The sequence below is a fragment of the Galendromus occidentalis genome, unplaced genomic scaffold (genome assembly GCF_000255335.2).
Source record: "Galendromus occidentalis unplaced genomic scaffold, Mocc_1.1 scf7180000076742, whole genome shotgun sequence".
Lineage (NCBI taxonomy): Eukaryota > Metazoa > Arthropoda > Arachnida > Mesostigmata > Phytoseiidae > Galendromus > Galendromus occidentalis.
Genome location: NW_003804731.1, coordinates 32188 through 59921, shown reverse-complemented (window position 1 = coordinate 59921; position 27734 = coordinate 32188). Strand labels below are relative to the sequence as shown.

General features: G+C 51.0%; 2 protein-coding genes across 2 annotated transcripts; both read right to left on the bottom strand.

Annotated features, from left to right (window-relative positions):
- Positions 1 to 471: 471 nt before the first annotated feature.
- On the bottom strand, positions 472 to 5447 carry LOC100901151 (leukocyte elastase inhibitor). Its single transcript, XM_029110554.1, has 9 exons — positions 4836 to 5447; positions 4005 to 4174; positions 3695 to 3885; positions 3450 to 3594; positions 3141 to 3273; positions 2348 to 2456; positions 1222 to 1293; positions 803 to 946; positions 472 to 715 (listed from the first exon to the last, which is right to left on the bottom strand). The coding sequence occupies exons 1-9, from the start codon at positions 4946 to 4948 to the stop codon at positions 557 to 559; spliced, it is 1236 nt and encodes a 411-aa protein (XP_028966387.1). The 5' UTR covers positions 4949 to 5447; the 3' UTR covers positions 472 to 556.
- A 2432-nt stretch (positions 5448 to 7879) lies between these two features.
- On the bottom strand, positions 7880 to 24928 carry LOC100901865 (uncharacterized). The gene is made up of 9 exons (XM_018638227.1): positions 24862 to 24928; positions 24493 to 24770; positions 15613 to 15728; positions 12432 to 12541; positions 12088 to 12323; positions 9806 to 9926; positions 8839 to 8984; positions 8466 to 8662; positions 7880 to 8258 (listed from the first exon to the last, which is right to left on the bottom strand). The coding sequence occupies exons 1-9, from the start codon at positions 24926 to 24928 to the stop codon at positions 8189 to 8191; spliced, it is 1341 nt and encodes a 446-aa protein (XP_018493743.1). The 3' UTR covers positions 7880 to 8188.
- Positions 24929 to 27734: the final 2806 nt, after the last annotated feature.

Sequence of the window (27734 nt, the reverse complement as noted above, 5' to 3'; positions counted from 1 at the left end):
AGCCTCCCCAGAAAGAAGCCTCTGCCGACGAATAGTTTACGAGCTCAGTTGGCGTGGCGTCTCTGCTCGATGTACGACGAGCACGCGAATCCCTGCTAGCTGTGCTCGCGATTCGACCGTCTCGTCGCTCCTTGACGAAACTTGACGGTTTGTCTCGCAACTCGCAACGCGACAAGTCAGCGGAGGACGGCGAGCGACCGGGTTGTGTTGAAGTACTGAGTCGCAGGTGTTCGAAAGAGAGCCATTAATATTCATAGCTTAATTTTCTCGTTCGCTACATCCATAAGTCTCGATACGGTTCGGCGAGATTGCATCACCGTTCCATATTTCCGTTCCCCTTATTTCGATCGGCAGCGAGTTCCATCGAAGAGATATGTTCTTCGAGGAAACAATAATGCTTCTTCGCAAGGCGGAGACACCTGACTTGTTTCGGAGGAGAGAAACAGAAACGGTGGCGAAACACATCGATTGTTCTCGAGGAAATTGAATTTATTTTGTCAGACGACACCAGTCAAGGCATTCCGGAAACTGCTCGACGGAACTCTTCGGCGTTCCCTCATAGCCTGGAGACTTTCCCGGCGAAGATTATCAGATTCGTTCGGGAGTCGCGTATGAGGAAGATGAAAGGTTCGTTCGCCTGGAATTTCACGAATTTCGCTCGAGTTGCATGAGCTGCAACGGTTGTAGCAGCTGCAGTCGTTCCTTGTTCGTTGACCTGGATGGGGGGGTTGGAATTTCCATTGAACTCTCACTTTGGACATTCGACGTATGCAAGAGGCCGAGCGATTCAAATCGAACTCACGTCAATGACGGCTTGGTGCCAGAATTCGTTTATGTAGAGATTGTCGTATCCAGTGAAATAGGGCAGCTCGGCTTGGTTGGGATCGAACGGCGCTCGCATGCTCATCTTCTGTAGGTACTCCTTCATATTCAGCTGAGAGCTCACCTGATTGAAATAAACTTCATGAAATAAAATTTCGTACTCATTCCACACAGATGTTGACAGCGGCCTGAATACTCCATCTACGAGGCTGGAATTCCCGTTAGTATTCAAGAAATTGATGTTCTCCGCTAACGGTCGCTGCATGAGGAATCCGAGCCGGCCTTGAGCAACAGAAAAATGAGAGCGAAAAGTAACATCTCGAGACACACGTTTCGCCAGCCGCTGAAATCACATTACAGCTCAGAGAGGAAACGACAATTAATGGAAAATTTCCTCACCCTGAATTTAGGAAGTTCAATTTCCACGAGCTGGGGCTCCAGCGCCAAGACGATTTCTGTCAAGTCGTCAACCTAATTTAAGTTCGAAAAACGTTAATCCCATTTCTCCAAACTGAATTGCATAAAAATGCTCCACAAAACTCCTCCTTCATAAATAACGATCGGGACATAGGTCGGCACACGAGGAAGTTCAATCCAGCTGGTGAGGCAGCGCGGCGGGAAAACCAATAAGCAGAATTCCCGTTCTGAGTTTCTGAGATTTCAACTTCGAATGTATGGATGATTGACCGGAGTTCGACATCGTTGCGAAATTCAGCCAGAAATTCTCCTTTTCACTAAATTTCGAAGTCTTATCCTTTTGAAAAGGATGCTCATTTATCACCGAGTGTTCCCTCTCCAGAAACTCTCATTCGATTCCAATGAAGATCTTGCGATATCTACTCGAATAGCGGGGAGAAATATAATCCAGGGCTAGAACGGAGCCGACAGGGAATCGCATAGGCACGATACGCTCAAATATCTGATCGTGCTCTTTCGGCTACTCTCCAGGAAGCAAGTTTGTGAAGGGGACCTTCTCCCCCTCCGAGACTCGTATGGAAGAGCTCCAATCTATTCTTTGAAGGCAAACGTTCGCAGGATGTTCTGATGTAACTCGTGGAATCCATACGAATATGATATCGCATTGCAACTTCCTCTTTTTTCCTCAGTGAATCGTTGTGACCAAGAATTGCGAGCTCCGCTTCAGCAAAGAATACCAAGAGCGGAAAAGAGTTCTGCAGATCCATCGACAGATAATGACCAGCAACTCTCAGAAGGTCTCTGCGATAATTCTCGCCCAGATCCGAACGCTCAGATAATCGCGGCACGCTTGAATATGCGAAATTTTCTGACGTTGATCTCATCAAATACTCCCGTCGCTCTGTATTTTTGTACATTTCTCGATCTTGAAACTTGAGATAGATAACTTCTCGTTCCGCCTGGAATGATAGCTAATCTAGCTAATAATAATATTCTTCGCTTCCTATAAGTTCCGGTAGTTCCTACAGGATTTTCAATAGCTAGGATTCAGCTCCAACGAGCGATTCGGATCGCCATAAGACTTTCGATTCCGTATTGAATTCGATACCTTGAGGTTGTCGATAATGCTTCCCATCTTGGATGCATCATCGGGTAGTAGTATGAGCATCCGCAATTGGTATCCTTTGTAGCCAAGATCGAGGGCCTGCAATCTCAGCCTGGAAGGCGGACAATGATTTTTAGATCGTAGGAACTCGGAACACATGGCCTCCGTCCCAGAGCATTGCGCTCGAATTGTTGCTTGTATGATGATCGTCGTGATGCTTGGAGGGATTATTGGAACGAGTATGGACGTGTCCACATCCAGGAGCGTTCGTCAAAGGTCAATCTCAGGAATCCTCGCGATTCCGGGATGCGGTGACATTCACGAGGAATATCTGACGGGAGAACTCGGGGCATCCAGCGTCTAGTTCAAGAGAGCAATGTGGAGCTACCCCTGTTGTTCGACAAGAGAGGGACTTCTCTCTGGACGGATCCCGCTCCTTCCCTGACCTCCGTGAGGACCCGTCCCATGCTTCTGCTCGTGCCCTTTTACGCCTGATGTACACACGTCATTTTGCTCTCAGTCAGCAATGCGCTCATCCCTCAACCGTCGAGGAACGACCCCGAAGTCATGTCTTGGAAGATATAGGTAACGGAGAAGTCGCCGGGAGAACCTAGCGGGAGCTCAACAATGTGGGAGCTCAACTCAACCATTCTTATGTCATTTATGGAAGGGAGCGCATTCCCTGACGATCTTTCCCCAAGTCCGCTCACGACATTTTGGGTGAGAATTACTTCTCCCCCTTTCCTGTCGGGGGTACACGACCAGATATTTAGGGAGTCCATAGATGAGCACTCACTTCGGATAATAGGCGTATTGGAAGTAATCCAACATTCTCATCATGTCGACTTCCTTGGCATACGCTTTCTGTCCTTCGTTGAAAAACGTTCCGCGCACGGTGTTTTTAGCATCGAATTGTTTTTCCCATATCCCTGCAAGGGTCGAAGTATCCATCAAATGAGCTCCGTAGAAAACTCTCGAGTCGGATGCATCGTTCAATATTAACGCGCCGCCGCACGGATGCCCTGACTGAGCAAATACTTCACTAGATCACTGCGCTGCGCCTGCGAAAAGATTATGTTCGCTCCTCCGGATGTTGGGGATCTACCTTTGAAGTAGATGATGTTCGCCAGCACCATGACCGTGTTCGGCGGTATTTCCTTGTCGCCGAAGGCTTTCTTGATGTTCCCCTTCGTTTTCACCGCTACAAGCGTATCCAGGATTTTCAGCGTATCCGCGCGAGCGAAGTTCACCTGGATTTCCAAGTCTTCTTAGCGACCCCTTCACGGAGCTCTGACGCCGAGCGACCTAAGTATCCGAGTCTCGAGGATTTTTCGTAGTGTTGTAGCTCACCTCTTCGACGTTTGTGCCGAAATAGGTCGTGAGCTTCTGCTTCATTTCGGGGAGTATTTTCAATCTCGCGTCGACCTGCATCATGTTGAGATCGATCAAGTCGTTTTGACCGGTTTCCTGACTGATCAGAGTCCGCGCTGACTTAAAACCATCCAACAAGGATTGACGCAAATCCTTCGTATGACTGTATCCTGTGGGGGCAAGGTGAGTCCTCAGTGCCACTATCATGAATCAGTCCCGTCAGCATGCAGGCGAGAACAAGACGGCATAGACGATGATCCTATTATATTCAAACAATAACGCTGCTCACCCATCACGCGAGCGAGTTCCTCGGCTGACCTTCCAGCTGCTCCCTGGTACGTCATCGCCAGCACGGTCGAGATCGAGAAAGGCGCAATGAATACATTGTACTGGTCCGAAACTCTTTTGAATAAATCCAGAGCAAGGCCATTGCTGGAGTTCGACACCCGGATCGCGTTTCTTCCGGGAAAAAAAATGATTCAGGAGAATATTAGGGCTTGCGTATCGACGAGGGTAAGTGCTCGGGTAATAGGGCTCCGAGAATCAGGAAATCACGGGACTCGTTCGGAAAAGGAAATGGATCAGCGGGTAGCGCTCGAGAGGAGTCGGTCAATTGGAGAAAAATGATCCCTAGATTCTTAATCCATGAACTTTCGCGGAAAGTTCCTCTGACCCGCCCGTTCCCGAAGGTCTCGAAGCTCTTGGGGTCTTCCCGGTAGGCTCTGCTAGAGAACAGGTTGGCGGCTATCGAGCATCACAGCTCCCGCCGCTGTCACTGATGTCGCTGCTCACAACAGAGGCCCGAGGCTGATAAAAGCTCGCAATCCTCCGAGGGTTTCTTTTTCGAGAGCCTGCCTAGAGAGGGAATCATTTGCGACAAGCAGACATCCGACCTTCAGTTAGTTAATCACGCATCGCAGAGAAACTCCGCAGTCGGAATCGCAATCGAGTCTCCGAAAGGACTCTCGGCACGGCGGAGTCGAGTGGCGGTTACGAGCTTACCGGGAGCGTCAAGTAAACAACAACATGGTAACCTCAAACTCCCGGCAGTCGGAGCGACCCTCCCGCAAGGTTGAGCGGTCGCGGATCGCGTCTGCGTGATGGAGAAAACCTCACTCACCCGATCGAACGCAGCAGAAAATCGTATTCCGGAGTAGCCGGGCTCTGTCCGCTAGCGGTTCTGACCCACGACACGCTCAGGAAAATCACCGAGAAGACTAGAAACCTCATCATGGAGCCGTTATCGGTTGATCAGGTAGAGGATTCTCCGCGTTCCTACGATCAACCATTCGGTTCGTCCAATGAGCGAGTCTGCATTCACGTTGCGAACACCAGTATTTCTCTCCTTTTCGAAACGACGAACAAAGCGTAGATCCCTGCACCGATCCCTCACTTCAGAACTTGACACTCGATGTCATTCCCCAACACCGCTGTCGCGCAGGTGTAGTCGTCGATTTCGACTCGGCCGTCAAACCAGCCGATAACCGACGATTCGATGGTTCGGAAAACCCACAGATCGACGGAAGACGATGCGTGGTGTCTGTTGTGTAGAGAAAGCCAACACAGAAAGAGAAAACTTCACAGAAACCAACGGCAATCAGCAAGACGGCAGCAGCACCAGCACCGCGTCACAGCAGACTGTGTGTGTGTGTGAGTGAGTGAGTGAGTGAGTGAGTTTATTCGCGAGTGTCTTGCCTATGAGTGTCCAGTGTTGTTGCCAAGGAGGTGGACGAAAATCTTCTCCAGTGTCATCATCATGTGCCGCAAACGACGAGCAAAACACTCTCCCCAAGCTGCTCGTCTACTGCGCTCCATGTCACTCCATGTCACGCGCTTTCGAGGAAGCTCGAGGATCGAGTTTCAGTGTCGTTTCGCTTCGTTCTTGTTTTATTTTCGTTGGGAAAAGGAGAGCACGGTGCGCAATCCGCTCTATCATCGGCTGCTTCTAACATCGAGCTTCTGCTTGGCGCATCTGCTCGATTCGTCCTCATGATGAATCCGGATACGACTTCACACTTCAGAGGCAGCGTCGCTACACTCCTGATCCCTCGATGCCTTACCGTGTGGCGAAATTTCGTTCTCCGTGTGATAGTGTCAGAGCCTCTTTCAGAGTCATTAGGAAATTATAGGGTCCTGACGTGACTACTCCAGCCGTGTCTCTTAGCGAGGTGCTTTAGGGCAAGCGATTCCATAGGTAATCAATTCACGGCGAATTCTTTCCAAGCGAGGTATCATGGGGACTCTCAATCCATGGCCTTGTCCCGAGACTCCAATGCACAACTGGTATTTCGCGTGGGGCTTCGTGATTCGGCTGCGTGTGCTGAGAGGGTTCGAGTGGAGCGGGCTGTCTCGGCCTGGGGCGTCCTGAGGGTTTCCTGCGGAGGTTCTTTCATGAGGTTTCTCTTCCGGGTTTCCGTCAGAGTGCCGGCGCCGGTGCCTACCGGGATATTCCGATTCTGGCTCCGGACAGGGTGCAGGCGACGGCCTCGATATCAATCCGTCATCAGCGTCAACATTAGTCCGCGTGTTTAGATATTGGAACGTTATGGAACGTGGATCATAGAAATATGGCCTAACTATGGAGAGACTTCCACCGTCATCCTCCGGGAGTTGGAGGGATTCTTCGCGCAACCCCGCTCTGGAATCAGGCTCGAGCCGAATTGGCCTGAGTCTCTCTCTTGCTGTTACGTCAATTTTCATCAAAAAGGTGTCTTGTTTCTCTGGGATCTCTCCAGCTCCTCAGACTGCGTAGTAGTCACTTGGGAGGATGAGGTAGGTGGCTTTTAGGGCTGGCAGGACAGTACCGCGGGCGCGACCCCAACGCGGGATTGATGAATTCATAGGGGATGGGTTGCAGGCTCGATCGGTCGGCAGCAGGTCGGCGAGACCGACGCCCTTTCGGTGTCCGCGGAAATGAGCCTTTCGATTGACAAGAGAAAGGCATCTGTTACATCTTCGAATCAAATTCCGGCTGGGCGTCTCCGCAATGGTGGGCCCATCCGACGGAAAAGATTGAGGGAGGCCGCCGAGACGCTGACAACATGTATGAATTGCAGGAGAGATTATCGTCGGAGATAATGGCATTTTTTCTCTCCACAAATGAGCCGTCTCATTCAGCGTTTCGACTGTAGGCTGTCGAGATGCGTCTCAAGGGCAAAGTGTCACATTACTTCCGAGATTCTCCCGAACCCATCATCGTGAGAAGGAATAAATACGAGCGCAGTCGGGACCGGGAATTTATTTGCGAATCATCATCGAACGTTCCAAAATCATTCCCTTACTGAATCGAAATGATTGCAAGAAGACCGAATTACAGGCTCGCGCATTTTAGGAAATATTACTGACTGAGCAGAAACCCGTGGATATCGACCCCGACTTTCTTTTCTAAAATCTCACGTCTTCTCAGCGAAGCCGGAGAGTTATTTTCGCGAACTCGAGACTTCGCTTCTATGCGCCAGCCTGCTGTCTCGCCTTCCTGATCGAATTTAAGCTTTCCGTTTATCATTGTTCTCTAGGTCGTCGTCTTCGTCGATATCATGTTTCAGTCATTATCATATTAAAGCACGGTCCCTCCGTGCCGCTCAGACGATCTACACCTGATGACACAGGGACACAGACTAGGTTAACATCGCGTTAATCGCACTTTTCCTCTTTCATTCAATTATGATTCCTTTCGAGCAGGTGATATATGTATCCGATGAACTCTTGTCGTTACACCGCTCGTATCTTCGTGGATGCCTCCTTCCGTGACGAGAGATGAAAAAGTTGCAGGTTTCCCTCGGAGGTCTTCCGATGCATGCTCCGACTCTTGCGCTTCTCCCGCTCGAACATGGAGAATGAGTCGATGAACTCACGAATATCGATGGTCGGGAATTCCGATTTCCCAGAGCGGGGGAGTGGATCGAGGTAGTGAATAAGTTAGGTTTTTTTGGCACAACCGTCATCGGAGTTGACACTGAGCGACGGAGTTTCTCAAGTCTTTCGGATTCCTTTAAATGAAATCATTTCACAGAATGAGCGTCCTCATTGCTTCTACCATAACTCGCATGGTCATCACCTAGACCGTTCCTAAAAATTGAAATTCAAAGAAGGAAATCGAGCGACCTGATGACCGCAGTGCGGACTATGTACACCATTTACACCCAGTTTCACCACAATGCGATGAAATCGCTGATATTCTAGCATTCCGGCACATATTGGAATTTTCTAACATTGCGTTGCCTAGAAACCGTTTCCGTCTTTCTATTCCTCGCCCCCGGGGGAATGTGTCTATCTGCCGTCTGTCAGGAACCTCCTCTCTCTAGGCCTCCTCCATTCCACCTGCTAGTTCATTGGTGCATCCATTTCCTCGACCGACCGACCGTCCGTCTTTTCGGCCATCTGACTGATTCGCTGACTGGCAGGCTCGTCTGGACTAGGTGGAGGTTGAGTGGGGTGCGGCAGCGAGACACGAGAGCAGTGAAGTTAACATTCTTAGTGGTAGCCCCCGTTGGACATTCCGTAGTGACTCCGGTGCGGATCTTTCGTGGAGCGCTGAGAGTAGCTGAAAGTTTTTTGGAGTTCATGAGCGAAAAGTTCAACCAGAACGGCATCGCCGGGGCCAGCCATGGGAATCGGTCTTGGAGAGTCATTCTAACTCTGTGAAATATAGAGCCTCTCCGTCCTGTCATTCTTTCCCGAGGGAAAATGAATAAAGAATCATTCCTGAACGGTCTTCAGAGGGCTCTGCCCGGAATGGTGTGAAACTCACCGAGAATGAGGTCTCGAGTGGACTGTGGTATAGTGATCGCTGGCGTTCGAGATATGGCTGCGTCCTCCTAGAGTGGACATTCCACCGTTATAGGGCTGCTTATGAAGCGTGGTATGCGAGCCGTAATGCGATGCGGGGTAGTAGGACCCTTTGTAGGGATCGTAGTCTTCGATTTCGGACGGTTCTTTCTCCTCGATCTGTAAGAACACGACCGGCTGAGCATTTCGGTAGTTGCGTACGTTTATCCAAGTGAAGCTCCGTCGGTGAAGTTGTGTGGACTCTGGTCGTTCACCGCCGTTGCGGGAAAATATTATTTTTGAGAGAGGGCGTTGAAGACGTGTCGAGAAGAAGAAAAAAATGGAGACCAACGTACCTCCTGGTTTACGCAAGAGCAGGTGAGCGATGAGCAGAGGAAGATGTTCACGATCAGCATAATCAGGAGCAGAATCGCCAGCGATATGCAGAGTCCGATTAGCCAGGGGAAACGCCATTCCGTGCATTCGCGCAGCGGACTGGCAACTGCAAAACAACAATTCATGCCCTTCTCTTAATCGGAACAATAGCATCAAGCCAACGAACCACGGAAGCGTGGTCGGACAATCGTTTCGTGTGAGCGGATCCGGATCGAGATGGCGGCGAACGAAAAAAAAATTCTTCGGGAACATATCACTCGAAAGAGATCGGCATCACCTGATCCTACGGAGCAGAGCTAGATCCCATGAGCTGGGCGAGCGTAAATTTGGAAGATAGGTTCGATTGTACTCTGCGGGAGAGCGATCAATGAATTCCTGTGGTTCCCAGGTCTACTCCCCTCGTCTCAAAGCTCGGGTCACAAATCACAAATACGTGAGTGCATAGGTATGAGCTGTGGAGCTGAGAACAATCAGCCGTTCGAGACGTCGACGGAGCCGGAGACGATCCAGTAATGAGACTCATCCGTCGGCTCAAGTCTCCTTGCGACCGTCAAAGACGACCAGATGAGGAAGAGAGAAAGAGTCTATGATCGGTCACATTCGACATCTTCGGTCCCTCGGCAATTGACGAATCGAGCTCTAATGGGCCGCCATTTCCTCCGGTACTCCTCTACCGTATATTCTCTTCGAATTCTCCGACGTAAATATCCGCTTTCCTCCCGAGTTTTCATCGATTTCTTATCGAGCACTCTTGAAGCTCCTCTGTGGAGGGGAAGGCTTGTCTTCTGACGGCGATTCAAGGAAAGCATCTATTTCGAAGATTCGCTGCGATCGTTCCCGGTGGAATTCGATATCGATGTGTGTGATTGCCCCTAAGGTCGGGCCGAACACGACCAGTTCAGTCTTCTGTGGTAACGATTAACTTACTTGAAGCCTGTCCCGGTTCCACAACGAACACCGAACTCGAAGCGCTCAGGGAATTTCCACCTTCAGCTTCTTTGCCCTTCGCGCTCTTCCCGGTCACGGATTCCCGAGGTTGACAGGAGTTCTGCAATCAAGTGAAACACATGAAACTTCAATATCGACGGATGGATATGCACCGCATGTACCTGCATTTTCTGGCATGAATATCGGTAAAGAATTCTCGGGAGGCGAGCAGATGCGAATTCTGACGTACTCAAAACACATCGGATCGAATTCCCATCTTATCTGAGAAGAAGTGATTGCGTTGAGCCGACCAGTATTTGCGTTAGCGAGCTAGAATCCGGGATGCGACACAGCATATACGAAGAGACTTTGGGAACGGTCAGAGACGAGAAATTTTTCCGGCGCAAAATCGCTCGCGAGAGCCGCAGTCGAAATCACTCTCCGGAGATTGACGCGAGTCGATGGAACAGCGGCTGATATTTCGATTCGGTCTCCTAACCCGAATTTGCCCTCATTCGATCTCTTTCGAGAGAGTCAATGGGAATATGGAGGAGTTCTTTCCGATCGAGTTTGGACAGACACGCAGAAGCGAAGTACCACTTGCAAGCTTGTCTTCTCCCCAATTTGAATTGTTGTACAGTGGTCTCTTCCGAGTGGAGCAGCGAGGCATCTTTCGAGCCCTCTACTCTGCGAAATCGCGTGAACTTCATTCGATCTATTCTGAGGCCTTTCACTGGCGGCGTGGCAGACTTTCGATGTTCCCAAACAAACTGTGCACTCGTTCCAGAGGAAGCAGAGTTGAATTGGAAAAGGAATCACGTATTCCTCTCCTGTCCGGGAGTTTTCTTTCGGCACGAAAATAAACGATGCAGTGCAAGCTTCTGAGAGTCACTCATGTCCGCGGACCAGCGCATGTGAGCTCTGTCAGTGCGGAAAAGCCCTGCCGCCATGCAAGCGCGAGACGTCAAATATTCATCTGCGGGGCGGGCCGGCCCCAGCGTGGGGTCACTCGAGATTCGCTTATCGTCCTCGAGCTTGTTGTGTTCATCCTCTCGAGGAACTTGTAGCATCCGTACGCGGCAAGAGCAACCGGTCGGCTTCCGCGTCCCTCCGGAGCCAGGAGACTGCACGTCGATACGAGGAGTGGACAGGAAATCGAGAGAGCTCTCGACACTCCCGTCGAAGTCGCATAAACTGAGTTTTCCAGCTGCTCTCGATCTCTGTCTCTCCGGCTGACGGAACGACGCGTGGTTTCCCCCTCTATGTGGAGATTTTATGATCGAGTGCTCGGTAGCTCAGATGTGGAAATGCGCTCAACGTACGAACGCTCCCCATCCCAAGAGTTTGAACTTTCCCTTGGAGAAGTAATCCGCTAGGATGTTGTCACGCTGCGCCGCCGAGCGTAATCCGACGTCAGTGAGTAGTCGCTGCAGCATACGATCGCTCCAGGGGAGGAGTTTCCTGTGAAATCGGTCCGAGATCCTCCGGAGCGAGGGAATTATATGGCGGGATAACGTTGAGCCTTCGGCGCAGAAGCATTCGGACGAGGAGTCGGGGTCGAGCGGGTTCGGATATCTGAGCCCCTCGGGCGGACAATGACAAGAGACGCACTTGAATTCCTATGATGCGGTCGTTCTCTCGCCCGTGTCGCGGACATGTCCGCGGTTTTCTGGCTCAAACTTCTGTTCCGGAATTTTCAAGCGCGAGTCTTGAGGCGCAATTAAGTTGTACAGCAATGAGGCGAGTTGAACATTAATCAAAGAGTTTTTCCACGAAGGCGCACTCAGTTTCGTCCATTCCTCCGCTAGTCCGCATCTCTTGCCTCCAGTCATCGCGTTCAGGACAAACAACAATCACTCTACTTCCTAACGATTCGCCCGGTCTCTAGCCGGTCCGACTCGTGGCACCGCGGATACGCCGATGTTCCTTCTTCGTCAACAACGGAGTAGTTCGGCTTCCTCCGGAGGCTCGCGAGCCCGAATTCCGGAGTATTTTCGCGCAAACGATGAATCTCTCTTGAGGAGCATGTCTAGAAATCTTCAAAACTCTAAAAGTCTTGACGGGACCAGATGGGACCCCCTCCACCATGACTCGGTTCATGACCTCTAGCCTAGCCCACCTTGAAAGGAGTGATGTTTCTCCCCGCCAGGAGCCGAAACCCGGATGTTGTGATAATCGTTATTGGCGATGTTCTCACAATGCCGAATTACATCGGACACCGGGAATTGTTCCTCGAATTGTTCTCCTTCGCTCACGCCTCCCGGAGAAAAGTGATCCCTTACCTCAGGACATTCGTTCTCGCCCGGACAGATGGACACATCGCACTGAACGTGGATCTTGTTAGAGTCGGGGAACTTGAAACGAGCGTCCAAATCGGCTTCGGCGTAGTCCTTATCCTCGACAAACTTGAAAGCCTCCATGAAGTTCCCGGTAGGACAACCTCGACGGTCGATCAGTTCGACATCGGAGTGGTTCGCGGAGAAGGCGAAGCAAGATTTGACCCGGATCCCTCGCACGCCTGGAATCGACGGAGATAGAGTTGATTCCTCCACAAAAAGGAGCGTAGAATGGGACGAGCCTCGAGTTTCCGAAAGATTCAATTATTCCTTCGAATCTGTGTACTCACTGCCAGGACCGGACACTGTAGCTCGAATTTTGTATCTTCTGCCAACGATTAGTTCAGGAACCTTCTTGTCGTCTTCCATGAAGCTGAGGCTGACTCGATTGAGCTCGTTCCTGGAAAATTGATCACCCATTTAATGGATGCAGGACTTTGATTAATGAACTCGAATCCCGCAGTCATTATGTTGTATCTATCGAGTGTCCCTGAGCGGACGTGATCGCTGTCGACACGACGATGCTCTGGACGGAGTGAAACAGTTTGTGAAGCCATCGGCATCGGCTGTTGGAGTATTCCACGGGAGTGACTAATCCCGAATTCTGATAGATCTCAACGCTCAGCTCTCCATGGGAGGGTTTCGGGGGTTTCTTCTCATCACGTTTTTGGAGGATAGTTCCCCGCTGACTCCCTTCCTCACTCTGCCACCCCAAGTTCCTTGTTTAGCGAATCCACTGAGTACCATACGGCATCATTCACACGGTTCGGCATCATCCGTGCTCGGAATCAGCCCCAGTCGACTGCGAACTCCGCGCTAATGATATCCGGTACTGCGAGAGTATCTCAGCGAAGGAAAACGGGACCCCAAAGCATCAATAATGGAAAGCGGACGTGTCTGTACTTCACTTTATCGCAGTAGAATTCAGGACTAATGGAATATCATCGCGGTAACATGGAATATTCCGAGGGCGCGGTATACGAGCGTTTGTGAGCACATCTAAAGAAGGGAAGGCGAACAGAGCGACGCTCTCTGACGAGACCGGGTCTGAGGTCTCGATCCAGACATACGAATTCGGGAGTCCAAGCCCAGGATAATGACTGAATGATTCACACTGTCAATGAGCGCGCGTACGAAGGCGATTATCATCGTCGCTGAGGCGCTAGGCTTACCGCAATAATACCAGTCGGAGAGAATCTGTCATGAAATCTCGGACGGGGATATGTCGTCAGGCGGATCGGGGCCGCGATCGAACGACGAAAGCGGAGCGTGTGACTCAAGTCTTGATTAGTATGAATCGAGTTTTATGTATATGCGAGCGGCGAGAGTACCGCGTAGGTGAAACTGTGCTTTACGTTGAGCTTCAACGAACGAGTAATGAAACACCATCAACATTAAAGACACGGCGAGACGATTTCCCCCTTGAATGCTCCGTTTTTCAGGTCGCCCCAAGCTTGCGGAGGAATTCCGACGGACACAAAAGAGGAAAAGTCTCAGTCAGAAGAAGACTCGGCCAACGCTGATTCTGGCAATGAACACATCACGATGCGGCTCCACGGGGTGACGTCGGTGTCTTGGATTCAAATGCATGCACAAAATATACCGTCGACCCGAATCGTGTTTTTCTCGGTGCTGCTGCTGCTCCTCTTCAGTCCGGCCTCGCCATCAATGTAAAGAGGGACTAACGGTAGTTAGCAGCCACCGGCGTAACCGATGCCGCCTGCACCGCCGCCGTCACTCAGGACTATTAATTCTAACAAGGAGGAGATATATTACCATTAGCGCAGCGAACCGAAGCAATGACCTTTTGCAGAGAAGTATCGGTTCCGATGACATGCATTCGGTGATAGTGCTTCCCTGACCACAATTCTTTGCACACACATACGAGTTATTCTCCAATGGCTAGTAGGGGGTGAATTGTGTTTCGATTAGAGCACAAAAATGGATTGGCCGAGGGGTTTGAAATCTCCGGGAACGATCCGTCGGTTCCGTGAGGGAACGTCTTTCCTACTGCTCATATTTCGGTTCGAGAATGTTTTCATTTTACCCACAGAGCGGAGATTCGGCGTCAACTTCAGATGGGCAATTACGCCGCCCGGTCTTAATCCTTACCCTTCCATTGAATTTTCGCTCGCGAAAGGACTCCACAAAGTTTTTCTTATCTCCACGGTCTACGCTAACCCGCTCAGAAGTTCAGCCGTCCTCTGTTTTCGAAATGTTTATTCAAACTGATCTCGAGAGCTCTGAGAGATTCCCACCGAGTCACTGAGCGTCTCGTTCAGATGTCGACGGCGGAACAAAAACATGGATTGAGGAAGGAAATTCAAGTTCCGATCGGCTTAATATCCCCATGCCGATGAGCCGGTTCTTTCGCCTGGGTCGACGAGGACCTCCTCCAATCCTGCTTAATGTTCCACCTCCTTCGATTCGACTTTATGTTCTACCTTCTCCGAATCTGATACATGTTCCATCTTCTCCGATTTCGTTACATGGTCCGTATCTCAGTCAATTGAGCTCCCGCACGATCGCGAAGAAGAGAAAAAGCAGAGATTTAGTGCGATCGACTCTGAAGCCATTGACATCTGCCGTTGTATTGGTTCAAGTCGAGAAAACAATGACCTCGTGAATTGCGCGCAGCCGATCCGACGTTGTGATTCGACTGAGCGTCGCATTCGATGACCGTTTCTGATTTGGCGAGGAAGAAGATCCTCGGAAATTTCATGGGTTGAAGGACACGACCTCGAATTACTCGTCGCAGCTTAAGCTGCGTCCCTACGGAGTTCCGCGGAACTCGACGCAATTGCCTTTTCGGTTTGTCCGCTTTTCCCATCCATGTCGCCGTTCTCTCCCTCTCTGGATATCTTTTTTCCACACATTTCTCCTAACAGAACTTACACCATGCAAATTCAGCCGCGCACAAGCGGAAGGAATCTTTCAGAGCGACCCGGAAAGTTCGAATGCAACTTTTTCTCACACGCCTGACAAGTTTTGTGAAACACAAGGGGTACCCGCCTTCCCTTTTTCCTCGGAGGTGGGAAAGGGTCCCAGAGGAAGGCTAGGGAGAGGCTCCGGAGCAACCTACGCTGGAGACTGCGTACTCGCTTCGAGGCCGATCAGGAGTGACTGCATCAAAATCCTGTCAATTATTTCCAGAAAAACGTCCCCCGCAGTCGACATCGCTTGACATTGTCGTAAAAGCCCTGAGATACATTGTTCAAGCGAAAGCTGAATACCAGAATGCAACCCGAGTCAGCAATTCATAACTCTCCTGAGCGTGAGCTCGTCCAATGCCGTTCGGAAGTCACAGAACGCGTTCTTCCGTCCGGAGTGGCTGCTCGTTTTGGAGAGAAATTTCCCATGTCGTTATGCAGAGTACCTCTCATGGGAATGCGTCGCTCGCTCAGTCGGAGCCGCATCTTTCCGCGACTGCACTCCAATCAAAACTGATGAAATTGAGAAAGAACAACTAACCTTGCGTTGCGGAAGTTTCCTTTGCCGCACGAGATGATGTAGGATTTGTCCTCTTGCAGCTCGAGTGATTTGTGTACTCGGACGTAGACTGCGACGTAGCGTTCCTCAGAAAATTCCTGCAAATATTCGAAGGATGATTTCTCTGTCGGTATGCTTTGGAAGTTATGCTGTAATCTCTCGGAGGGAAAGACTTCTTCAACCCATAGCAGAGTTCGCGAGTGCGATTGCCGAGTACAAAAACCGCCTAGAACAGGAAGAGTCGACACGTACAGCTCCCGGGAATCAATGCTTCCCCCTGACCTTGAAACTTGCCGAGAGCTTCTCGATTAGATTCTGGGCGTTCCTACTCCGACCCGTGATATGACGTCTCCGAAGAGCGCATTTATCGCACCCTGATGTCTCTGTCTGACTATTTGAACATCGATGATTCGATCCTTCCACGGGAACTTATCGATAATGGCGCCCTCATAGGATGAAAGGAAGACATCAATCGCTGTCGATCGCTCCCCAATGAAGTGTTTCGATGGCTGAGTCACCCTCCACCTCTTCATCAGCGGAGAACCATCGTTGAATAAGTCCGCTGAGGCCGAAACTCGCGGCCAGGAACCCGAAGTATTCAGATAATGGTGTCTCGCTTTTCCCGACCGACGGTAACTTTCAGGTTCCTCCCCAGCTTGGTCCGTCTCGGTCAGCCGAGGCAGGTAGTTCAACAAGGTTCTCGAGTTTCGATCACGCAGATTCCGAATTTTTCGGAGAATGATCACATACCAAGCAAGAAACACTGGAATCCTGAGAAGACCCACATGATGGACGACTGGAATTTCCACCTCGAGAGAGTAAAAGCAGAGCTAGGAAAAAGCGGCAGCAACGTTTCGTGAAATCCAACAACAGCGTGTCTGGCGTCGCAGCTTGCAGAAAGAAAATATAATATGGGAAAAATGGAGCGGAGTCGGGCGTTGTCGGAGTCCTCGGTCATAAAGCACCTTTTTTACATCTGGTGGAGACATTGAAGTCAACAGTTTGACTACAATAGTCGAACGTCATAAGTCCCCGGAGTCCGAACGATTGTATGCAGATGAAAGTATAACACAAGCGACATAACGAAGATACGTCGGCTGACTTCTGCGGAGTCGACGGACCGTCTGGTTTCGGACCGACACCATTGTTCAAGATTCCAAGTTTCAAGTGTGGATTCCGAAATCATTGTTCGAATAATTCGAAGCCTCCACTCCAGAGCAAGCGGCACATGCGGCCGAGTCATTCCTCAGGACTCTAGCGATACCCCCGGTAGGGTTTCTCTCTCAGCGGAAATAGTTCCAATTTGATCTAGGAATTATTATCGAGTAAAATTCCAAAGCTCCCGATGAAATTCCGTAAAGGTTAGCCTGATGCGACAGAATAACTCCGATGATTTCCTAAGAGAATAGACTCGGTCCCTAGATGGAAGAAACGCTGCTGGAACAATTTTTCGAGAGAAAAATGACGGCGCGGCGCCTGTAGGTACCAACGAAGCCCAACGCCTCCGCTATCGGAATTCAATTGCAATCCAACTCGTTTCAAGGTATTTACACGATCGCAGCGAAGGCTTTCCGATTCGCTCAGAAGGCTGGTATTTCGAGCAAGCATTCGCTCGCCTTCGCCGACCGGACCATTCATTCGTCTGTCCATCGGCCGGCATCTCCAGAAAAAGAATCTATTCCACGGAAAACTTGCTCGATTGGGACGGAGGGGAATAAGACGAAACGTTTATTATATAACACGACAATGCTACGAGTCGATTGTGCATCGTTTGCCGTTTGACTTCCACATGGCTAGCATGCGGCTGGTAGCGTCGCACGGTGCCTGCCATTGTAAATCTCCACCCCTGTGGTGGAGTGGCGTTTTCCCATCGAAGACCATTGACCCATAGAAAAGCGGCAGAGCTGAAAGCTCGAAGAACGGCCTCCCTTGGAGCCGTGTTCTGCTCTTTCGGCTTTCTCGTCCCCCGTTCCGGGGTTCGGGGAGGCAGGATAACATTCAGGGCGACTAGACAGAAAGTTGATCGGAGCTTAGAATTCTCGGATGGAGTATCCTCCGAACTATCGGGGTTGAAATTCTCCGTTTCGGGGAAGCTCGTGCAGTGGAAGACTCCTTCCATGGGATTGGTATCGGGACAAAGGAAAGAGTCATCAATCCCAGACCGCGGACGACACTTCACGAAAAGAAAGCTTCTTCAGCTCTCTTAATCCATTTTACGCTCTGGATTTCAGACCGACTGAAGTTCTTCTTCGTCTCGGCATTCCACGATGAGGGACGTCCTAGAACTCTTTTCGGGGGCGGAAGTCGAGGGAAAGGCATAATGGCGAGAGAACGTCATCAGAGACCGCTCATGAGCGTAAGCATCAGACCAACACGGAAATAGTCGCTTTCGTTTCACGGGATGCCATCGCGGTCGTTAGCGGGTAAATGAACGACGATCTGGTTCCGATACGCGGTACAAGGGTGAGACTTTCTCCTGATTCTCTTCACAGGATGATGAAGAACTTCAGCGAGCTCCTTCTCGCTGACGCGGGGAGCTTCGCGTCCCATTGGTACTAATAATTCTGGTGGAATGGTCGATCCGTTTTTCAGCTGTGTGGCCGACCGCCGAAGAGGCTTTCTGACTTGTCGGCTGGTTGTCCTTCCCGGCAAACTACCCACGGGCGGCCAGGGTGCGAGCTGCTCCGCTGTTGCCGCCGAGTGAGACCAGACCATATTCGAGCAGAACAAGGTGGGAGCCATTGAAGGTGGCCAAAAGCCAGAAGATGTTTATGAACTACAATTTACATTCGGCTGCCACATCAACCGAAAGCGCATTTCACTTTCACAGTCTCCTGCTTTGTCCGGCACATGCTTTAGTCGAACCGAATGGCTCGATCGAAACTTCATCCATGTGGCATAAGTTCACGAATTCCATCCTCATTGAACTCATTGATGGCAATCCAATGCAGAAGGCGCGAGGGATATGCGAATTGTATTCTCTGGAAATCTTATTCGAGCGGGATCGTTCGAGACGGTCGGAACAATCCATCGCGGGATTAGATCGGCAGCGAGACCCTGCGTTTGCGCGTGATTTATGGTTCCAGCTGGGATCCGAGCACCGCGATTCCAGCGACGAGCTCGTGTTCCTCCATCCGCTCGTTGGCGTCCCTTGCCCGCGCGGCAACTTGTTCATTGGGTGCGATCTGCGACTTGCGTTCTCGTTCGTAGCCGAACAACGTTTGTCGGTCTGTATCCTGCATTTCTGGAATTTCAGCAGCTCGCAAAATCGCCAAAGGTCATCAGGACAGACGGTTCGTTTCGGAAAAGGAGAATCGCTCGCTTCTGTGATACACACAGGCGAACGAACAACCAGTTACATGGATGCCTCCGGCGGAATTCACTGAATTCTTGCTGAAGTTCGAGCACCTCGCGGAGCAGACGCCCTCATGCTATCGCGAAGCACTGTGCGCCCTTATGGAGCCGGCTTCCGAGATTCCGCCGTGGACGGACAGCCGATTAACGAAAATTCACGAAACGTGCTCCGATCTTCCGGATTGATCGCTCTGTTTCACCGGGAGGAAAAATTGCGACTAAGACATCGACTATCGGGAATTTTCAGGTGTGTCCGAAAAAACGCTCCGAGGGAGTTGACTTCTTCGCTGAGCGTTTTTTCCTCAGGAGAGAAGAAATTCAGCTCAGTCCGAAGGATGAAGGTGCCAAGGGGTGAAGCCTCCCAGCTTCTTTTTAGCCGGTCAAGCGAGCCGTCAGGCAAAGGGCAAACTTGAACGTTTTTTCTGTTCCTATTTCTGTAAGGGCAAGGACGAACCATGACCTGCAGATGAATTCGGTAACATGGCGGAGATGCGTTCAATTTTCTGCCGGACTAACGTAAAAGACTGACAGCCGAAATTTTCCTCTCGAATTCTCGGTTCTCTTCCATTATTTTCCGACCCTAAGGGGATTCGAAAGTCTTGATCAGCTTCGCGGGCACCGAGCTGCGCGCTGCTCCAAAAAAAAAACTCGAATTGTCTTCTTTCGACTACGCTCCATTTGTCCAGGTCCGGACTCACTCACGATTTTTTTGAAAATTGGTGAACCTAGATCCGCGACTACAGCCACCGCGTCCGCTGAACCACGAACGCGTCGCTAATGTAGCTTTTGTATGGCTGAAATTCTTGGGTTCGCTCTTGCACGCGGAACGAGCACATGCGCGCGTGCTCCGCGCATACCCACGACGAACACTGTCGCTATTTACGAAAATCTTGATTGCCACAGCGACCGAATGCGCGAACAAACAATTTTCGGAATTTCTCTCTACATCTCGCTTCGGTTCTTCTGAATCTTCGGTTCGTCGTGGAGGAACAACTTCTGACCCGGTGCGGACGAGCGGGCATCCAGACCCACGACCACGCATCCAGACCGCGCGAGCGTGAGCTAGAAATTAATGAACACAACGAGAACTCGACCCGGAATACCCGGAAAATAAACGGGCTACAACGAGAGGGAAGCATGGATGAGTTACGAATCGGTGCGCGGAGCTTTTGTATCGAGGGAGCTCTTCCGCCGCATATGCTTGCGTATAACGTTGCGGATGATTGAATTCTTAGCAGCGTTCCCCGTCCGTCCGTCTCCTCCCTCTCTTTGCTCTCGCGGCGTTTTCCAGCATTCTTGGCAGACGTGCCGTCATTACCGCAGCCGCCTTTACCGTTGTTATTACGAGACGTCGTCGTTGACGACGGAAACTGGCAAACACCGGCATATAATCACTCGTTTCGTTCTCTCGGGTCGGTGACTCGTCGTTCGAGGGTTCGATACTCGCTACCGCGCCGGAAACTTTGCAAAACACTGCGGAGACAGGAGACCTCCTTCGCTCAGCCATTAGCACCGGTGGAGAGTTCTTTATCCGAGGACGTTTCCCTCTTCGGTCTGGTTCTTCGCTCATTCTTCCTGAGGAGTAGCAGAAGCTGCGGCGACAAGGCCAGCTGAAACACGTGTTTTTTCCTTTTGCGATCAAACCCGATCGGCGAGATCCCCGACTCTTTTGAGCTCTGTTCCTGGTCCTGCTTATTTTCCAGTTCCCTCCACCGACGGCAGCCGAAGGATTTCCGGAAGATCTTTCCCGTCCTACAAGCTGCGAGAGATTTTCGCCTGGACTGGAGACGACAGCGACGAACGACCGAAGACGACGCGCGAGATTATTAAAGGACCCCGAGAAATGTACTCGGCACAGCGAAGCAGAGGGGCGGCCAAGGGATTGGTTCAAACATCCTTCCAGGATCCGGGACGCTAGAGTTTTCCATCCTGAAAGTATGCTCCGCTCGCAAGCTTCGGAGCGCTCTGAGTGAGTTTCAAGCCGAGTCGCTTCACTTCAGCTTTGCTCGACCCGCAAATCCCCTCTCGCTGAATCGTCGGCTCGCTATCTACCTGGCTCGGACGGGATCTGGTCCGCTCCCGTTTTTCGCTTCCTCCTACTCCGCAGGCTCATATCTCTGGGTCGGCTCCTGAACCCTCTGTCGTTGCATCCCAGACGACCCGCGATGCCTACGGCAGACGCACCATTATCGCTCGGGCTCGTTCGATGTCTTTTTATTAATTATATTTAAAGGGTATTATTTTTCTCTCCCTGGACAACCAGCAGAATCGTTATGTTTATATCCGATCCGCTGATACAGAAATCGAGCTCGATCGCCAGATCGTAGAACACGCTGCTTCAGAAACAACTTAGCGGACTCTTTCTACCAAGGTCGAATGAAACTGGCCGCTGATAAATTGTCTACAATCCGCCTCCCTCAATGTGCAGCTGTGCTCGCTGCTTCTCGTAGCTGCTGCGTTATGTCGGCTAAATACGCGCCGGGCGGACCGTTTCCCGTTATACCGTTAGCGTTCTACCGATGATGTCACCGCGAGCAACTGGAGATATATCCTGTGGTGGCGAAACCCAGAAACGATTGTGATCGAGCACTAGAAACGCAACAAGATCGCCAGCTGAGGAGAAGGCTCTCCGTTTCCGCATCGAAGTGGCTCCATGCATCATCTCACGAAGAGAGCCGCCTGATCTGGACAACAGATCCGACGGATAGAGATCTGATTTTGATTCGATTTGACAGACAAGCCTGATTCGGATTCGAGAAAAAACGGCGGAAGACCCGACCCAGTAGCTGTTCCAATGTCTCTTGGTCTCGCAGATCGCAGTCAATTTTCCTGGGATGTGAAGTTCCGGGGATAATGACGATTCCCCATCTCCAGAACACTCCATGTTTCCGAAATTGAGGTACCTATGACTCTCGGGCTGGCTCCGAGGATCATTAATCATCGCTGTGAGTCTTCAGTTATCGCTCACGATTTCGGTCGCAGCTCTCCGGCGAAACGACTCCCAAGCGGGCAGCTGCCGCCGCGGCCACGTGGGACAAGTTCAAATAGATGAACATCTTCTAAAAATACCCACATGCTTCCTCGACACGAAGTTTGGTGAGAACTCATCCAGAGATATTCAAATTTCACTGTAGGAGACATCGTCGAGTGGATTCCGGCTCGCAAGAACTGCCGCGCCGCTGGAAGACCCAAAGAACGAGACGTTGCGGTTCGAGCCGAACAAATGCGCACGGCATGGCGCGGCACCGGCGCGTAACTCGAGTCGCTCCTGCCGTGGCTCTCGTGTTGTCTGATTCCGTAGCAATTATTTTACAGGGTTTGTTGGACGCCTGCTTGAATAAGATATCGATTAAAGTCGCCCGCGTCCGAGGGGGTCAATCGTGAGCATTCATCGCTTCATTGAACTGATGCGATGATTGGTGGACGCCGAGTCACTCGTTGCTCGCTTACTCGGTCCATTCGTCCGTCGCTCGGATGCTCCGTGGCTCGCGCAAAGAGCGAACGAGCGGCCGAGTCATCGGTCCGCTGGATGTTTGTGTGCCGACTCCTCGTTCGCCAGACGGTCAAGAGGAACTTCAAGGCCCACTCAGTGGAGGACAGTTCTCGAGCCGGCGGTGCATTCGAGACCCCTTAAGAGGGGAAAACCATAGGCCGGGCTATCGTTAGGGATCCCTCAGTCAGACAGGACTCGGAAGATTGTTGGCTCCGTGTTGGCGTAGCGCGACCATGAGAGGGAGTGGCGAACTAGTGGCGTGGAATGGAAGCCGCGCTCTTCCGTGTGAGGCCTGTCTCTCCGAACACCCCCGCCATGTATTGCCCCGTCGGGGCTTCCTGTAGCACTCCTGCAACGACCCTTTTCCCCCGCACCCATCTTCCTTTCCGGGCTGCATCAGCAGCGGAGCGCCCCCCCCCCCCTCGAAGATCAAGACCCATTCGTTCCGCGAGTACTCGCACGTTAAATGGGGGAATCGCTAAATTTTTCGCCTCCGCATCCTGGAGACCTTCGTACGACCTCTATTTCCCACTCGTGAACCCACGCCGTCGAGCGGACCTTCTCGTTTTACTTTGCGCGTCCTGAAAATCCTTCTCCCGCGGCTCGCTTTTAGGCAGCAGGTGTTCGGACTACTGATGTGGACTGTGAGCAGGAGCTCAGCTGATTCCTTTCTGAGGCGAGGCCATAGTTTACGCTGCGAATTCTCTGGACGTATTGCGCGTCTTGGGGAGCGCAGGCGGTTATTCACTGCTGGTAAATGATCTTGAACAATGATTCCGAATATTCCGAAAACCGTAATGACCCAATGAGCCGCTAATTGAAAACTCGAAAAACAGGTCCAAGTCCCCGCACAGAAAATTCATCGATCGAAGGTGCCGAGACACGGCGGATGAATGAATCGGAAGGCGACTAGAAACAGGGATGAGTCGGCGACCTTGGCATCTCATTTGCAACGAAACCGCCGATTAGCATACTCCCAGAATCGGACACAGTCGCTTCCACCTGGGGTGCTTTTCAAGAGACCGATTTTTTCGATCGATGGCTCCGCTACCGTCCTCTGCACTATTTTTCTCGATCATTTCCAGCGCAGCGGTCCTCTTCCACCGGGAAACTGGATCTTCATCATTCCCCGGGTAAAACTCGCGCCGATGAATCTGAGGACGCGCAGCTCATCATCCGGCAAGCAGAGGGATCGAAGATGTTCTTGCGGTCCACAAGCTCGGGTGCCAATGAATCCAGAGTCGAAGTTCCACCGTGAAGTCATTGCTTCGTAGCGAATGGTTTCACGGTTGGTAGCGTCCGCGACAGGCACAGCTCCGAGCCGATAGACCTTCAAAGATTGCGTGTTAAGGTCCCATTCTCGGGGCACCGAGATGTTTCCGAACCACCTACTCCACTGAAACAATCATTACTTGTTCGTATGGAATTGTGAGTAGCGATCTTCGAGGCAGATCGACTCGCATGCGAGCGGCGCCGGCGCAAACCTCAATCTCATGCCTGAGAAAAATTGAGGCGACGCGAGGAAATTTTTCCGTCGCCTCTCGGTCTGAAGAGGAGGCACGACAGAGAACGGGATTGAGATTCGCATGGATTCCCGCCGCAGCATTAAGGCATCATAAGTTCCGAACTCAAACATGAGGTTGGAACTGAGGCGAGAGGTTTCTGAGGAGGGATCCCCAGAGATATTCATCACCCTCACGGAAAGGAAAGATCATGTTTCCTAATAAGGGTCTGTAACGGAACGACAAAACGCATTTAAACAGAGGTTTCGGTCGAAATCCGGGATTTTCGCGGAAGGAGCGCAACTCTTGCTCCAATGTGCTGCGGGCAGATTATCCGAACCCGAACTCAGTTGGAATTATGTTTTTCCATATATTTTTGGGGGATCCAGAGGTCTCCGAGCGATGTCTGCGCTCGATTATAGCAATTTGAAGCTTGTTTTCTTCCCGTTGCTTGAAGTTCTCTAGCTACAAAAAAAGAATGGAAGCGCCTCCGGGGAATAGAGGACAACATACCCTTTTGCGGACTCCACAGTAGAGCGGATCGTCGTTCCTGGAGAAAAGACTGAGCCGCAGCGAAGTGTTCGTTCCACCTTGCCCGTAGGCTACGCACGGCTCCCGGCGGAGTTCTTTGGTTACTCCACGATCATTGATGTCCCTCGTGTGTATAACTCCCTGGAACGGTTTATCCGTCTGCACCGAGATCGTGATGTAGCCTTTATCGCAGACAGCGCTGACTGACGGTGAGAACTCCTCTTCCGCTTGAGAAATCGCCTGCAAATGTGAAAAAACGCCTCTTGTCAACACGGATCCGTATTTTAGGCCGTATCCGTATTCTCAACGCTATGAATTCAGAACTCTCACACTGTGTCAGAAAAGTCGAACTTGATAAACTTCCGGAGAAGCTCGTTCGGACCGGCGCATAGCGAATAGCGACGCCCTCAACGGGCATCTTCCCCAGCTCTTCTTTCCAGCCTCTGGGTTCTACGATCGGAGGCGAGCCCAACGAGATTCTATTTGAGCGACTTTAGCGCAGGGGGACGGACGAAGATAAGTCTTTACCCTAATTTAAGTTGGTTCCCTGCGCAACAGGTTGCTCCTGCTACAAAGTAGGAGTCGAGGAGCAGCATTCCGAATCGAGGAGGATCCGGCTCTAGCCCCGAACGAGCTATATGCTAGGAGTCGTTCGACTTTGTTCTCATTCAGCAGAGAGGGCTCCATTACCCGAAGTTTATCCTTGCGGAACCAGAAGACCAACAGTCCGTCCGAAAGGGGTAGCCATGGGAGCTAGTACCGGAGTCAGGATGCAAATATGCAAGACTCGCATAGAGGTAGCTGAGCACGTGTTTCGGTCTCCGTGAGCGGCACGTTCATCGAGTGGGTCACGTGCTGTCATCGCCCTGTTGGACTCCCGTTTCCCAGCGTTCAGAGTTCGTGCTGAGAGACCGGAACGTTTTTTTTAGGGCGACGTTCATTACCGCCCACCGTCGACCTGCTCGCGTTCCGCGGAAGAGACCGAGCTCCCTCGATCGTTGAACCACCTCAGGGGCTATCTGGGCGGAAGAGACCCACGACAAGCTCGCGGCGGTATTTCTCACAATCTTTTCCGATTTTAAATTCGATTCATACAGAGCATAGATTCGGTGGGGGGGGGCGAGAGAACGGGGAGGCTATCGCTTGGCATCCATGACGCTTCGCGAGCCGAAGCCCGCGAATCGCGTCGGACCATCCACGATCTCGGCTCGATTGCGTCATGAGCAAGAGCTGATCTTGACTCTGGTGTCGACGATCCGTCAAAATGGTCGCTCCGTCTAAACGCCATCAACGAGCTATGCTGTCGTTCCGCGTTGATTTTCAGCTCAAATCGCTCGTCTCACAGGCCACCAGTTTCGAAAGACAACAATCAATGACAGAAGATAAACGTAAGCGTATTCCCCTCCTTTTTAACGGCGCCGTTGGCAAGGTACTAGGAAACAGGGCAAAGATTCGCTTCGGACTGGACCAGAAAAATCGCAGCTAATCCGCTTTCCTGTGGGTTTTGTGTTCCGTTCTGAGCGATTCCGCTCAAAGCGACCAACGCACGAACCAACGAGCGCACGTCGTTTTTTTTTAGATTATTCTGTTGGCTATCGCAAGTCGTCCGGATTTTCCTCCGTCGACAGATGTCCTACGTTCGAATGCGTTTCATCAGAATTGTCAAATATTCCGGCAATGTGTTTTCTGATACGGCTCGTCCCCCTTCCCGCGATTTCAAGCAGGTTCGATGGGACGGGATAAAGCTCACCCGAGAAGTAGACAACTCTTTCCGTCGATACATCATCCGGGAATATCCATCCATCCATGCGAGTACTTATACGAGTTCTCAGATGCTCTGAGTATTCTCGAGACTTTTGAATTAATTATCAGGAAATATTTCCGTGACTTGAGCTCTCCGAGACACCGCCTCCCGTGGCTGGCAACAGTTCTCACACTTCTGTCTCGAATAAACCAGGGCTATTGCTAATCTGGAACGTCCCTGTCAGAAATTCTGAATTCTCATACAATCGTCAGTGGAATGATCGCTTGACTTCGATTGGTCGTTCTTCGTTTCGGACGAGAAGGAAAATGCACCGAGCCACCAAGGTCGACATCACTTGTTTGATTAGAAAGGAAAGCCCCGTTAGACTATCGGTCAACAAGAACTGCCGACTTTCTTCAGCAAATAGAGGAATCAGGATGAAGAGGAGCGAATTGTGAAACTTTCCAAGTTTCGACCGAGTCGTCCAAGAGCTCGATGCTGACATGGAGAGCTCTCCTACGACGCTGGCGAGCTACGAATCTCAGGATGATTCTTCTTCAGCCGTAATAATCGCAAAAACGTCTGCCGGAGAGATGGATCACAATGTCGAGAAAGACGGCTGCTCGATGCTCGACGCGAATAGCATAAGTTTTCCAGAGATTCCCGAGACAAGGATCTCGTGCCGCCAAGTCTGGGCTCGGGCATCAAGAAGAGGAACAAGCGCCTCACCGTCTCAGCTAGATAGCGAGCCGTCGAGCCGTCAAAATCGTGAACAAACCGCCACCGCCACATCATCACCGCCATAAAACTCGCGCAAATGTGAGAAAATTCCGAACTAAAGACTTGAAAAAAAAGCGAGACATCCCTTGAATCCGAATGATGCGAACGGTCTCTTATGACGACTCTCCCGTTTCGAATCAAAATTCGAAACAGACATCATTGAAGTTGACTGCGTTAAGCAACTATGAAAAAGCACGAGTAATATTTCACTCCGAAAACAGTCACGCGGAGAGGGGAAGAGCCTCTTGACGACACGATCCGGTGACCGCTACGAGACGGTCAACAAATGACCGTGAGCAAAACATTCTTTGAATTCGAGGGTTCTGCGTGCACGCGCGACGTGCCTAGAATACGGAGACGCTGCTGCAGCGTACGAGTTCGACGGTCGCGGTCGATTGACTTGATGCGAAAGCGAACTCCCAGCGAGAAAAGAGGGAGACAACTGAGCTAGGCGCGGAATGAGTGAATGATGGAATTCCCAAAAAATTATTCCAATGATGAAGATTGTTTTTCCGCAGTGTCAGTGAAGAGATTCCAAGTCGCTAAAAGAATATTCAAGAAATGAATTGTGCGGATTTCAGATTTTTTAACATCTTCAGCTCTGCGCTAACTTCTTCTGTGGGCTCTGCCGAACGGATGACGAAGTCAGGCCCTGCGTCTGCCGGTTTGAATGGACGCAATCTGAATAGGTGGAGGGTAG

What these genes read in the sequence shown, in the direction of transcription:
- LOC100901151 (XM_029110554.1), bottom strand. Translation starts at nt 4,948, where the DNA reads ATGATGAGGTTTCTAGTCTTCTCGGTGATTTTCCTGAGCGTGTCGTGG. An exon ending in TCGGCACAAACGTCGAAGAG is followed by an intron (nt 3,595 to 3,694) that starts GTGAGCTACAAC and finishes TTGGAAATCCAG; the next exon opens with GTGAACTTCGCTCGCGCGGA. An exon ending in GAACATCATCTACTTCAAAG is followed by an intron (nt 3,274 to 3,449) that starts GTAGATCCCCAA and finishes CGACCCTTGCAG; the next exon opens with GGATATGGGAAAAACAATTC.
- LOC100901865 (XM_018638227.1), bottom strand. Translation starts at nt 24,928, where the DNA reads ATGCCCGTTGAGGGCGTCGCTATTCGCTATGCGCCGGTCCGAACGAGC. An exon ending in CTTCTCCGGAAGTTTATCAA is followed by an intron (nt 24,771 to 24,861) that starts GTTCGACTTTTC and finishes TGTTGACAAGAG; the next exon opens with GCGTTTTTTCACATTTGCAG. An exon ending in GGAAACTTCCGCAACGCAAG is followed by an intron (nt 12,542 to 15,612) that starts GTTAGTTGTTCT and finishes TCAATTTTCCAG; the next exon opens with GAACGAGCTCAATCGAGTCA.